The following is a 14,899-nucleotide window of genomic DNA, read 5'->3' on the forward strand; positions in this document are numbered from 1 at the left end:
AGTCTTAGGCTTGAAATAAAATGTAAATATGAGTTTGTGTAGAACTGTTGTAGTTGAGTGCAGTAATAGAAGGCATCATAAAGTATTTTTCAAATTCGCCTTATTTCTGTAAATCACTTTTTTTTAAATCATCACAAAGAGGTCGCCGTGTAATCAATTTTGCAATGCGAATCCATATCCTAATGGTCATGTATATACTTAAGAGACCTTAATAAAACTATCGCTGAAGAATATAATGCAGAGCCTTCATTTGTAGAAATAAGTAAATAAATAATGACAGTATTACTGACAGTACTTTCTTTTGTCATGGATAAACTATTAATGTGAGAGCCCAAATATAAGCCAGTAAGTTAATAAACCTTTTTTATTTATGTATATAGACATAGGTTATAGTGAAAACAGACATAAAGACACTTACATAGTTTACATACATATATACAGTCGGGACAAGGCTGTTCATCCTCCTGCATTGTCATGGGAGAACACTAAAACATTGATCTCTACACAGTATTTGGTAAGCAATCCAACAACTACCTCAATCATAGATGTGATGCTGATGGTTGATACATTGTAATGAAAATGTTGAGGCTTTCATATAATTTTAGCTGCAGGGGATTTCAATGACACGAGAGCTGATGTATTTAATCTTTACAACAAATTTCAAATGTGTGTTTTGTGTGTCATGACCGAGTAAATAAATAAAATTAGATCCTGTATACTGGCTGCAGCTACCTAAAACATTTTAGCATGTGTGAGATGGGGTAAATGCAGGAGGGAACTCCTGCTCCACCGTGAGGTTACAGGTGTGTTCCAGGTCTTAATAGACACAATCATGTTTCATCAGAATTAACAACATGATCGTGAATATCAAATTAAGCACAAAACACTTGCACAAATTCTTGCGCAAAAATAAAAACGCTTTTGAAAAATGTTTTCAAAAAAATCTCATCCATTCACAAAAGGCTCTGTTGGAGCATGCATGCAAATATTAAATCTGACGATTCAGCATTACACCACAGCCAAAGACAAAAATGTATACATGTGTTACAAGAACATTATACTAGGCAAAAAAAGAACAGCATAGCATCATCACAGTTCCAAACCGTCAGTGTCCATTGTTTTGATTAGATCCTACGGGTGGTACAAAGCAATGCTTTCAGCAAACCTACCTTTCTACTCAAGCCTTAAGGACCTCGTCCTGAGAGGGCCACTGGTCTTCCACTGTACTTATATTAACACGGTCAGTGTTGGGAGAGATGCTACTAGTAAGAGGAGACTTGAAACTTTCAGGGGACTAAGGAGGACAAAACAGATGCCACATATCAAGACAAAATGGACACCAACAAGCTCTATGTCAACTTATAACATAGCCCAAACAGTCTGAAATTATCCTGAAGTAATCCCTGATCACTCAGTGTGTCTGTGTGTGCATGAGCATATGTGTATGTGTGTGTGTGTGTACATTTGGGTTTGTTGGTATGTTTGTGTGTGGGATAAACAAAGTGACTTCCATGTTTTGAGGCACAATAATACTCTTACCTACACAACGTAGATACATAAAATCGGTTATCGGACCAATAAATGCTGATCAGAGCACTAGTGGCTCACCGCTGTACTGTAATAAGAGTTAGTAAGCAGCAATGCTGATTCGTTTGGTGTTATGAGGTCTAAAGCCTTTGCGGGGTTAGCAAACTGTTAGCATTAGCTTGAGCAAAACAGCAGGAAGGAACAAAAACTGAAGAGGAATCACTGGCACAAATCAATAGTAAACAACGCAGGCACCAGAAACCTGCGATAAACCATTTTGACACAGTGTGCTTCTTGAAGAACTCCTATCCAACTCAAAATATGAAAAACGATAGTTAGTGCCATATGTCCAGAAAAGCTCGTCAAGTTCATTGCACAGACATACAATATTGAAAGGTGCCCGGGTCAAAGTGACCCTGTTAAGACTCAGACATAATGCATGAATGGTCACTGTTGGGTTCTCTGTGCTGAAGACAAGGGTGAGGAGTGGTTCTCCTACCAATACCATTTTGCTTCCATCATCCACGTATGATACCATGCTATCCTAACACAGACAGCAATATGACATGTCACAGTGAGAGAGAGCAACGCCACTGGGGATTGCTGCAAGCTTGCCCACTATGCAACTTCGGTAGGGAACACTACTCCACAATGGCAGCCCTCCGCCTCCGCGCTCTGGGCAGCATGCACCCAGGCTGCAAACCCAGTGCCCCCACCCCTAGCCCACCCACAGAACCCCTCCTCTACCAGGAAGCACCCACAGTCACTGCTTTACCATATTTGTATTGTTGTACATATTGGTTGTTGATTCTCATAGTCGTCATTGTCACAGTTGTATTTTTTTTTTCTTCCATTTCGCTCTGCACCTATGACATCTGTCTTTCCTTGTACCATTCCACAAACTCGTCCAACAAAACTGGCCCTGATAAAAAAAAAAAAAAAAAAAAAAGAGAGCAAAAGATTTTAAAAAATAAAATAAAAACATATTTGTGTTAAGACTCACATTAAAAAAGGAACACGGCGACTTATTGGGACTTTGTCTTATTCCCCGTATCCCCCAGAGTTAGATAAGTCCATACATACCCTTCTCATCTCCATGTGTGTTATAACTGTCTGACGGCCCCACCGCTAGCCTAGCTTAGCATAGATCCTGGAGGTAACCGGCTACATCTAGTCTACTGCTCCCAGTAAGTGACAAAGCACACAGCCATCTTCTAACTGTATATAAACTGGGAACTATATTCTCAGAAAGGCGAGGCACTGCTACCCTCTGCTTGGGGCTTCTCAGGTGCTGCAAGCATATCACTCCGCCCAAGCAGCAGAAGTAGCAGTGCTTCGCCTTCTGAGAATATAGTTCCCAGTATGTATACGGTTAGAAGATGGCTGTGTCTCATGTGACCTTGTTATTTGTACACGCTGCGACTCTACAAATCACAACATGTAAATAGGAGCAGTAGACTAGATGGATCCGGTTACCTCCAGGATCTGTGCTAAGCTAGGCTAGATGGAGCCGGTTACCTCCAGGATCTGTGCTAAGCTAGGCTAGATGAAGCCGGTTACCTCCAGGATCTGTGCTAAGCTAGGCTAGATGAAGCCGGTAACCTCCAGGATCTGTGCTAAGCTAGGCTAGATGGAGCTGGTTACCTCCAGGATCTGAGCTAAGCTAGGCTACCGGTGGGGCCGTCAGACAGAGTTACAACACACACGGAGATGAGAAGGGTATGTATGGACTTATCTAACTCTGGGGGATACGGGGAATGAGATAAAGTCACAATAAGTCGGCGTGTTCCTTTAACATTCACATGAAGCACTGTTGTCACGTTTATGTGTAGATATGCGTTCACTTACAGGCACCATCCTCATCGTAGTTACTGAGGTCCAGGTTGATTGTCCTGCTGAACTCTAAAACATTGCACCATTGGTCTTTGTTGATGACTTTGTACTTGGATTGCTGAGGAATAGTAAACAAACAGTTTACAGTACAACAACCTGTTAGTTTCAACAACCCCTGTTAAGGCCAAACGGGAATTGAAACAATCGTATTATATACAACTACTGTATGGGACATCTTTGATTTGGTAAAATGTTGTAGAGGACATTTGTGACGCTTACTTCTAGAAACTGATTAAACACAGGGAACAGAGGCCACGTCTTTCCCAGAAGAAGTCCCAGCATGCACTTGGCTGTGTTCAAGTCCAAACTCCTCTGATCCTTTTCCTGTCCAATCAAAACACCCACAGCTTCATGAAATCAATGCAAAATGTCAACCACACTTTAAACAGAGGAGCAGTCTAGCAACATAATTATCAGCAACTTTAGCCCAATACACAGACACTGTAACTCTGTTACTGAGAATAAAATATAACACTGTTATCACAGTCACTGCAACATGTATTCATTCACCATAACAGAGTGAGTTGCTTTCCTTCAAATCAAGACAGGCTATGTAAATAGGCTACACGCTTGATAAGTGCTTTCCCAATCCAAGTCAAACTGGAAAATGATCTTGACCTCAAAACATCAAGATTGTTGTGAACACTGGCTTGAATAAGACATTATAAGAATGTCAATCAGGCGCACTTAGCAAACAACGGTTTCCTACAGGAACTTCACTATTCACATGAACTGAATTGTTTTAGAACGCTGTGTATGGGAGCACGTTTGCAGAAAAGACTTGGCTTGACTCACCCGAGCAAAATCAAAGGCATATCTATAAATGAGCTTAAAACTGGTGCCGTCGCTTAGGACAGATCTCAGGTAGTCGAGCGAGTTCCTCAGCCTCTCTGTGGAGTCGCACCTGACAACGACAGAGAAGTGTTAGACCTACCGAATACCAAGGGCACTCTATAAAGACAGGACTAGAGAGAGAAAATACAATCAATCCACAATCTTGAAAATAGCATGCAAAAATACAACAGCTAAAAATAGGGAGATGACATACTGTAGTAGGCCCATGCCTCTAAGCCACTCCTGGAGAGTGAAATATCCCATACTCTGGGCATCCAGCTTCCAAGCAAGAACCAGCATCACGACCTGGGCACAGACACAAACACCCTTTAGAGCTACAGACATCCTTAAATAGAAGATGAGTCAATCTATCAACTGAAATGACAAGTCTATTACATGTCAAAATCAGACAACAACTTACCCTAATAACCCTTGAAATAAAGAATGGGTATAAATAAGTAGTGACTTAAAAGTGAAATTGGGCTTGTGCATTTTTGTGAATTTTTTATTTGTTTATTTAGATAGGGACAGTGCATATTAATGGACATCAGTACAAGTACACAATGTAAATATGCTAGAGTTAGCAACATTATCTAGTTTTCATCTATTGTCCCCAGGCAGATAAAACATAAAAACAGTAACAAACATGCAACACCCTCATAATTTGAGAGGCAAGACAAACACTAACAGTCCAGACAAAATACAACAGAACATGTAAATGTCACACATAATGAAATGTGTGAGTCAGTTAAAAGTGAGTACAGCTTTGGTTTTCTAAAAGCCTGATTTTTAAATGAGTTTTAAAATTGATGTATGTGGGACGGTCCCTTATTGTGGGGGGTAGGCTAATCCAATATTTATTTCCCTTTACTGACAAAACAGTTTGTCCAAATGTGGTGCGCCTAAAAAGGTATTACACAGTCCCCTTTGGAGGAGGCCCTTGTACCACCACCACTCTCAATTCTTTGAAAGAAGTCATTCAGTGGGGGTGGTGCTCGATGATGTATTGCCTTATATACAAAACAGGCATTCTTAAAAATTTTAAAATTCTCAAAACTCAATAATTTGTGTTTTTCCAATATGCTACAGTGATGAAAACTGAATAACTAAATTATTAATTTTTCATCATCATCATCATCATCATCATCATCGTCATTATTATTATGCTAACTGTTCATTTGTATTAAACATCAAATCATGAGAAATGCCCATCACATAACACAGCAAAAGGGTGTCCAAATGACTTGCTTTGTTTGACTGGGGACCAGAGATAGAAAAGCGACCAAACTGCGACAAAACCGATGTAACCAAAAATGCAAGAAATCTGCTTACATTCTCTGGCTCCACTCCAATGTCCTCGCAGAACTTCTCCATGCCCTCTGGACCCACCACGTCATCACAACCTATTTTAGACAGCCAAGTGTGAAGCCACATGTAACATTCATTTCAAAGCCTGCGTCACTGATCAGTGGTCAAATGCTAATGAACCAAGAATGTACAATGATGCGAGTGGAGCGATTGCTGCCACAATACGTTAAAATCTAAAACTTCACCTGCATATTCATAGAACCACTCCAAGCATCTTTTACTGGAAAATGTCTCCTCCTCCCGGATTTGTGGTGTTTCATGTTTTCTGAAAACGCTGCAGATGAAAAAGAAGTTTTAGTCACAAGCTCAGCAGTAACACTGCAAGTGTGGTACAGAATTGCAAAAGTAGTCAATGTGATTTTTTTTTTTTAAAAATGCTTTTTTTCTATTATGGCTTTCCTACCTGCAAAATAAAGACTTTTCAGACACATTCCTCTTTAATAAGCCACAATAATCAAGCGCTAACTGACACAGACTGAAGTGGCCTTTTTTATCTTTAACAGAGGGATGTCACACCTGTCCTGGCGACTTTTCTTGGCTGACATGTCATCTCCAGCAGAGGGTCTCCTCTTTTTCCTAGGAGGCATGGCTCTAGAGCAACAAGCTAGGGAAGGAAGTGGAAGACAGAATGAAGGAGCGCTTTCTTATAAGCAATGCATGGATAATGTTTATTTTCTCCTGCTGAACATGCTACTCTCAAAGAGCCCGGCAGAAAGACATGGTCTTGGTAGCAGCTTTGTGCACGACTGTCCTAGTGATGACAGCGGTGACAGTGTTTTACATGGACTACAAAACACACAGGGACCAGCTGCATGATTACCTGAGGGGTGGCTATCCTGTCCAACGTCTTCTGTCAGGTTCTGTCAAAACAGATACCACATGCTCGTGAGTTGGACACATGTGTACACAGTGCACACTTACTAACACGCACCTAAAATAATATATAGTACACAAGCTACCAATATGTATTTACCAGCCTGTGCAAGGTGTGGTGGATCTTATGGATGCTCGCCAGCGTAGTCAAGTGGGAATTCAGCTGTAAATCTATTTCCACAAAAAAATAAAGATAACGTCAAAAATTAAAAGGCATAACACACAACCTTCTGCTCCTAATTAAACTAACAAGCTTGGTACAAGTACAAGAGGAAAACAAGGTGACATCATCGTAGCATAACCTATGGTTTTATTTTTTGCCAGTAACCAAGATAGACTCTACAATGCTCAACTTACTTTCGTGTGATTTCTACTTTAAAAAAAGGTTTTACATTTTCAGGAAACGACAGAAAAACAGCTCACGCGATTGAGGGAGTGACTCTCTGCATTCCTCGAAAGGCATTGCAAACTCGATCATATTTGATCATGCATGCTACCTTGTCGCCAAATGTTATCTATGAATTCCCGTTCAAAGGCTGTCATCAAATCCCGATGCTTGTCATTTATTTCTAGAGGCCAAAACCAGACCAAAAAAAAACCACACACACACACACACACACACTGCCGAGCAGATAGCACTAGCTGCATACCTAAAATTGTGTGCAGACGCGCAACTTGCACAGAGTTTACAAAGTATCTAGAGAGTTGAGCGTATGGGTGTTGTAGTCCATTTCCTTCAAAGAGGCCGTAGAAACCTCTGCTCTAGTTGGGGAAACTAAACTACAATTCCCAAGCCTTAACAAAACAACTATTTCTTTCAGACCCCTCTACCCCTTAACATTTACCCCAACTGATTGAATGCATTTATATTGTCTTAAAAAAAAATCTAACATCATATGCCTACTGGCACATAACCATTGCGCAGACGTTTTGCAGCAGCTGATGTAGGTGCCGCAAAGCCCGACAGCACTGCTGCAGCAGGCAATGAAAGATGTTTTACACAACTGCGTCACAATTTTCATTCTCTGTGATAGTGATAGTCCGCAGTTGACCAGAAAATTGACCTATTTACAATGGCATTGCGTTGATCCCAAGTTAGAGTTGAAACGCATAGTGCATCCTCAGTAATGATGAATATGAACATCACAACGCAGCGATTACCATCGAAAACCTTCTGGATTTGACTAACGTCGGCTGCTTTAAACTGAGCACCGCTAACGCCACACACACACAAAATAACTCCAGCAAGACTGGTGGGTCAAATTAAACCCCCTGCATGTCCAAAACAACTGAAATGACACCAGCTATCCATCCTTTGTTGTCGGCCAAGACAACACTGGCAGATACAAAGGGAGCCCCGAATAGCACGGAATTCATACGTTCTCATCTAATCTTACGGAAACACGGGCTAAAAGTAGATGTAGAAACACAACGCGTCTGCTTGCTTCTCTCCGATAAACTCTGCAGCAGCTGTGAAGGTTCGTAGCTGAATGCAGAAAAGCCTCTATAACGTTACTACTTACTTGCCGCATCAGAGTGCATTTTTATGAAACATACAACTGTCTGTGGGAAGTCCGGAGACCGGCCAATAGGCGGGTCTTGTCAACGTAAACCACGCCCTCGGACGATGATTGAAACAGAGGCTGTTCGGTCTCCGCCTTTGGTCCCTGGCGATTGGCTGTTAAAGGTGTCATGTCACAAGAAGGAGGAAAAATAAATAGACCCCTCCCACACAGAAATGTGATTGGGCCGAGTTCCCAAACAGGGCTGCGCTTTCTCTGTGATTCATTGGTCTAGAGGTTTTAATGAGCGCGTCAATCACCAGAATTTCCTCGTGCAAGCCTGAAACCAGCCCACGATGGAATCTGATTGGTCAATTTAGTCACAAGTAGACCTCCCAGAAGCCGCTGCCGTTTGGGTTGAATGGGTTCGTTTAATGCTAATGTCAAGTCAGCCTGGCGGAGGTTAGCGGCGGTGCGTTTGGCAACGTTAATGGTGAAATGTCTTATTATTAGGTATATATCAAAGCCGTACCCTATCAATGACGGCAGCGCATAGTTTCTCCGTTCTCGTGTTGTCACCGGTCATTAGACGTCGATTGATGTGCGCACAAGTCCTGTCCCAATGCTTCAGTTACCGTATAAAGTTTAGCAACCGTAAGCACTAACGTTACTTGTCAGGTGATTTGAAATCCTTGGTATTCTAATACTATTAGACATAACGAACGGATACATTCAACATACAGCTACGTTGTTGTTGTTGTGGGAGCGTGCTATTCTTAGAAACATTTCTAAGAATAGTTTTTTTTTTTCACAGAAAATTAGGCCCTGTGTTCCCACAGCCCTATGTTCCCACATTTCTAAGATTTGTTTCAAAATTAGGCCCCATGTTCCCACAGTTCCAACATTTCTAAGATTTTTTTTTCCAAAATTAGTACATTTCCTTTTTCATAAATTTGTATCAGATTTTGTCCCCCTTTCTCCCAATTTGGTAGCCAATTATACCCAACCTATTATCCAGTAGCAATGGACTACTGTAACCCTAACCCTAACATAGGGCCTAATTTTCAGTGAAAAACAAATTCTTAGAAATGTGTGAACATAGGGCTGTGAGACCATTGGGCTGTGGGAACATAGGGCTGTGAGACCATTGGGCTGTGGGAACATAGGACTGTGGGAACATAGGGCTGTGGGAACATAGGAAATTCAATTTAAATTGCTTTCTCTAATGTCAAAGTATGTTAAAGTATAGTATTTAAGATGAATATACTTTTATTCCCATAGTATTGTGAACATTTTATGTTTGTTATCTATCAATATTGTTTTTAATTACTTTTGACCTGTTTGTGGGCATTTGCCCTTTAATGACCGATTAATGAGTGTAACGCCTTGGTTGAGATGGGTGTGTCTTCAGGCAGCCAACGCCCCTCTTACGCACAATCACACCTGTCGATGATTCTTATTAAGGGCTTCTCGGCCCATTCTCTCCAAGGACTCTGATGAAGATGTAACCTTACATCGAAACGTTAGTCACTGTTGTGCACCTTAAGAAATAAAACTATCAAGTAAGAAGCCATCTGTGTTGCAACGGCAATTTTTTGTTACTTTACACAGTTTTGTCCTGCCTTGGTTGCACCGGATTGTTGTGGTCTGCAGAAGCGCAGAGAACGCTCTCTTTTTTTACCCATTGTTGTTGTTGTTGGTCCCTAATTTTTTTGTTTTAATGTTGGTAACACATGAGATGAATAAGCCTATATGATTCTGTTTAACTGGTCCACTAGTTGGCTAGTAAACTGTACTAAATCATTGACTGAGAGTTTGTAACACAAGTTGACCAAGTCTATGAAAAAGACCAGCCCCCTGAATGCCACCATTATCAGTAAATTCATATTTACCTTCAAGGTGGAACTGGGCAAACCGCCTGCTGTGCTGAGTAGACCACTGCAGTGTTTTACTGGTGCCTGCAGGAGTAGAGCCACTGTTGACTCCATTGCATTTCAGAGGGAAATATTGTACTTTTTACTGTACTAAATTTATCTGACAGTTATAGTTTCAAGTTAACAGTTTACATACAAAACATAATATCATTACATGTTATGCATTTTTGCTGCTTATATTTGCATAATCCAATAGGGTATACAGTATATAGCCTACCTTTGACTTAACGTTTACTGTACAGGGCAATGTTTTTACGGTGCATACTGTGCTGGGCACTTGCTTTTGTGAATTTGTGCTTTGGTATACAAGAAAATAACAATAGTTTGGACATATAAAGCTTCAGTTTAGTCAATGGTTAAAATGAATAGTGGGGTTTCTGCATATTAAACAAGAGTAAGGGTAATCCTGTGGAAATGTCTTTGAGCAAGACAGTGAATCTGTGCCCGTCTTATGGAATCTGACACCATTGTAGTTTTTATCAGTGGTAATAAACCATTCTTTGATTTATCTCCTCATAACCATGTTGCTGGGACCGATAAACCAGTTCCTGACCTTTTGGCTAGTAGTAGTATGCTTCTAATGAAGTAATATATTTCAGTACTCCTTTCACCTCTGAACAACATAAGATTACATGTCTATAACATACTTGATATTTAGTTTGAATGTTATTCAGTAAAAATATATCAATGTTAAAGTAAGGAAACATGTATGTATTTGTAGAATAACTGTCTCGGGTTTGAGGCAAATTTGGTGAACTGGTATACTTAACGCTGTGTGTTTACATTTTTCTCTGTGGAATTCAATCTGTGGCCCCAAAACACTCTCATATGGGGACACGTAAGAAATGGCGACCAGTTGTTATTTCCATGTTACAATTACACCACTTTCTCGTTCTCGTTTACTTTTTTGTGCTAATTTTTCATCCTTCACAGCCTAAGTTTTGTAGGAATCAAAGAGCCTTAGAAAACCCGGCTTCTTACTATCATTTTGTTATTGCAGAGGCTTATCTTCTACATGTGACGCTGTGTTAAATAACATTTACTAATATGCACAGATTCAACACTCCTGCTTCAATAAATGAAAATAATATATCATACATTATAATACATTTCCGTATGCCTCTGCATGTCACTGATCAGAATGTTACCCCAACAGATCCTGCCACCATGTGTGTGAAGAATGTAAGACAAAAGCTCAAAATACACCTGCAGAACAAGTGAAAAGCTAGAGGTAAATCATATGTTCATATCAATATAATATGTTAACAGAGCTATGAAAAACATAAGATGTGAGCACAACTCTGAAGCTATTAAAAACAGATTAGTGCATAGTAACGATAAGTTGGCAAGGTGGTAACTAATCAAACTTGGTATTACTCACTAACGTGCAAAATAGCAAATCATAAAGAAATGGCAAATCCTCCCAGTCAAACTGTGCAGTACATGCTTTTCTGTTTCTTAAGTGCCATAAATACTGCATACAATTAGTTTAAAGTGTCTTTTGATATACTGCACATAAACCATGCACACAATTGCCACCAGGTGGAGCTACAATTCTTTCAGTTATTCATCCTTAGGTATTTCCAGTTTCATCTGACCAAGTAGCACCTTATTTGCAGGAGAACAACGTCTCTTATAGGGAGCGCGATGTCATTTGGTCTCATTATTAGCTGCAATATACTTTTGCAAAAACAGCCAAACTGAATAAATGTTGCTTAAAATATGAAACAAGTAGTTTGTTTTTCTTTGTTTACCAATGAGCAATTCAGGCCATACCAACATAAAAAAAGGAATTATTACTGCCACTACATTTTATTTTTTAAATAGTTACAATAATTCCATTCTCATATTTGCTTATCTTGACTTAAGAAAAAAAATCAATGGCATACTTGTCAATGTGCAAATACACACAGGACATCGTTACATAAAGTGACTATAGTGTTTGCCCTGTTTAACTAAGATCATCTGTTTGGGGACAAGTAATTAAGCAGAAAGTCTAAGCAGTGTTTTGACTTCTTGAGTGAAAACTTCAACGATCATTTTATTTTTATGTTTAATTTCCTCTAAGAGGACACGTTTCTTTTAAGGTGTCTAATAATCCAACTAACAAAAGTTAAGTAGCTGTACTAGCCCTAAGCCAAAAACACAGAGCTATTTCTTTTAATACTACTTGGTTCTGGTGATCTTCTATATTTTAATGTGGGACAGAAAACAATGAGTCTGCATTGCCATAACTGTTTACAGCTCCACAAGGTACTTCTGGTACTTTATGTACAACATATCTAGGACAAACCTTAATAAATATAGAGAGATTAAAAGCTGCATCATCACCACGTTTTGTTTACACTTTTTGAACAGTAAGCAAACTGCTGCCCCTTTGGAGAGTTCATAGCACAGAAGCAGATCTGTGATTGGAGAACTGGAGTTATGTGCTGAGCTTTTTTCTCCCAGTAAGAACTCAAGCAGCAGCGCTGAATGGGCTGTAGCTGTCTGACTGACCTTTTGGAGAGTCCTGTTGGGACACAATTACAGCCTAAATATAAATATTTGCATTGACATGGTTTTCTAGGCCTTATTCAGGCCTTATTAGATTCGATTAGATTCAACTTTATTGTTACTGTGCAGAGTACAAGTACAAAGACAACGAAATGCAGTTTGTGTCTAACCAGAAGTGCAAAAAAAGCAGAAAAGTGCAATGTGATATACAAAGTATAGATAGGTGGTGCATAGGCAGGACAAGAAATATATTGCAGTGTTATAAGAGCAGAATAAATATGGCTGTAATATGAACAATGTATGAACAACATGTACAGATATGTGCAATGTAGTAGCAGTGACATTATACTAGTAGTAAGAATATGTAGTAAGAGTATGCCAGGATCCTATGCTCGGCGTTCAACACCATCATCCCTGAACTCCTACATCAGAAGCTCACCCAGTTCTCAGTGCCTGCCGCCACCTGTCAGTGGATCGTCAGCTTCCTGATTGACAGACACCAGCATGTCAGACTGGGGGGCATCTCATCCAAAACCTGGTCCATCAGCACTGGCACCCCACAGGGGCGTGTCCTCTCCCTGCTGCTCTTCTCCCTCTACACCAATGACTGCACCTCAAAGAACCTGTCTGTAAAACTCCTGAAGTGTGCAGATGACACCACTGTCATTGGTTTGAGAAGTCCAGAACGACACAGTGGCCACTGTGGATTCCTTTAGGTTCCTGGGATCAACCATCTCATAGGACCTACAATGGTCTCCCCACATTGACTCTATCCAGAAAAGGGCCCCGCAGAGGTTATACTTCCTGCAACAGCTAAGGAAGTTTAATCTGCCTAAGGAGCTGCTGACCACTTTCTACTCAGCCATCATTCAGTCTGTCATCTGCACCTCTATCACTGTCTGGTTTGGGTCAGCCACCAGACGGGATAGGGCCAGACTGCAACGGACAATTAGGGCTGCAGAGAGGATCATTGGAACTGACCTTCCCTCCATCCAGGACCTGTATCGGTCCAGGGTCAGGAAAAGGGCAACAAAAATCTCTGCAGACCCATCACATCCTGGTCACAAACTGTTCACCCTCGTTCCCTCTGGTAGGCGGGAAGAACAATTACAATATTGTTGTTAATATATTACTGTTGCACCGATTTGCCTTGCACTGTATTCATAATTAAATCCTAAAATCTCTGAAAAAAAAAGTCTGTTGACCTATATTGCACTATTCCTTTCCTCTCTTTTGTATATTTTTTGTAAAATTGTAAATTCTATTGTATTGTTATACTGTACACAATTTTTTTATATTCTTACCGTCATCTCTGTTTTTTATTCTTAATATGTTAAATGTTGTACTTTGAGAGCAAAGATTAACCGGAGTCAAATTCCTTGTTTGTCTACGCAAACCTGGACAATAAAGCTGATTCTGATTCTGATTTAGCTAAATTATATTACGGCTCATTGGTCATTTGCTCTATGTACTATGTACTGTTCAGTAGTTCCATGGGACCATAGTTCTTCCATAACCTATCTTGAGTGTCATCCACATAACTATGGTAAGAGATACTTTGCATAATTTCAGCTACTGTCCAATTATTGAGAAATAAGTGAATTGACCCTTGGGGAACTCCACATATTTTTGTTCTTTGATATGTTATTACCAATATCTTGCAAATAAAGCTGTGCTAGAAAACTATGGAAAACCCAACCCATGTTTACCAGCCTGTCTAGTAATATAATGTGGGTGACTGTGTTGAATGCAGCAAAAACAACCATTAACACTGCAACTGAGATTTTGTCACAGTCTATATTTAAATCATTGTAATTTAAAAATCTTGACCAGAGCGTTCTCAGTGCTTTTCAAACTCCTGGTGGACTAGACCTGTTGACTAACAGCAGTAGATCCTTATATATTATTATTTAGGCCTAATATAATTTAATATATTGTAGGCTGTTGAAATAATTAATGAAGCAAGAGAGAGTGTAGCAGAGTTTATCAGCTTGCCCACAGTGGTGGATAAGGCATTCACTTGTATTGTGACAGACAAACATAACTGTCTTGAGTTTGATAACACTGCACTTCAACTTCCAATTTGTAACATCTAAGCAGTATAAAAACACTTAGAACATTGTTTTATGCCAATATAAGGTAATTTCTGAGTGTTTATCAATGCATTTAACTATAATTTTAATTATAACGATTTCCAAGAAGCATCCGTAACTGTGTATAAACAAATAATGAATGATTGATGATAACAGAGTTACATGGCTATCATCATATTTAATTATATAAATTATAATATATAATTATATTAATAAAGTGTTTTTTTTTTTTATACTTATTTACATAAATGCTCCAACGGTATCTTCTAAACCGTCTGCTTTGGCCATAGGCTTTGGCCCGTTGGAGCCTGGTTGGAGCTCGACTCCTCCGAGTACCCGCCTATATAGTGCAAGTTTCGGTGTACGCCGGTTAGAATAA

General features: G+C 39.8%; 1 protein-coding gene across 5 annotated transcripts; it reads right to left on the reverse strand.

Annotated features, from left to right (window-relative positions):
• Positions 1-346: 346 nt before the first annotated feature.
• dcun1d4 (DCN1, defective in cullin neddylation 1, domain containing 4 (S. cerevisiae)) lies at positions 347-8,108 on the reverse strand. Of its 5 annotated transcripts, none has more exons than XM_039811462.1 (11): positions 8,019-8,108; positions 6,596-6,666; positions 6,443-6,482; positions 6,139-6,226; positions 5,808-5,896; positions 5,587-5,657; positions 4,469-4,560; positions 4,216-4,324; positions 3,640-3,744; positions 3,376-3,478; positions 347-2,449 (listed from the first exon to the last, which is right to left on the reverse strand). In XM_039811462.1, exons 1-11 carry the CDS (start codon positions 8,035-8,037, stop codon positions 2,394-2,396), a joined length of 843 nt encoding a protein of 280 aa, XP_039667396.1. In that variant the 5' UTR covers positions 8,038-8,108; the 3' UTR covers positions 347-2,393. The 5 variants fall into 5 exon arrangements, with proteins under 5 accessions (XP_039667396.1, XP_039667400.1, XP_039667395.1 ...); XM_039811466.1 differs by having other exon boundaries at positions 7,893-8,019; XM_039811461.1 differs by lacking the exon at positions 8,019-8,108 and adding an exon at positions 6,919-7,886.
• Between the last annotated feature and the right edge of the window lie 6,791 nt (positions 8,109-14,899).

The sequence above is a fragment of the Perca fluviatilis genome, chromosome 9 (genome assembly GCF_010015445.1).
Source record: "Perca fluviatilis chromosome 9, GENO_Pfluv_1.0, whole genome shotgun sequence".
Classification (NCBI taxonomy): domain Eukaryota; kingdom Metazoa; phylum Chordata; class Actinopteri; order Perciformes; family Percidae; genus Perca; species Perca fluviatilis.

Excerpts from the sequence above, each read along its gene's own strand:
- dcun1d4 (XM_039811461.1), bottom strand. The coding sequence starts at position 6,973 with ATGATCGAGTTTGCAATGCCTTTCGAGGAATGCAGAGAGTCACTCCCT. Across the intron at positions 6,483-6,595 it reads ACCACACCTTGCACAGGCTG|AACCTGACAGAAGACGTTGG; the intron begins GTAAATACATAT and ends CTGTTTTGACAG. Across the intron at positions 5,897-6,138 it reads AAGAAAAGTCGCCAGGACAG|CGTTTTCAGAAAACATGAAA; the intron begins GTGTGACATCCC and ends TTTCATCTGCAG.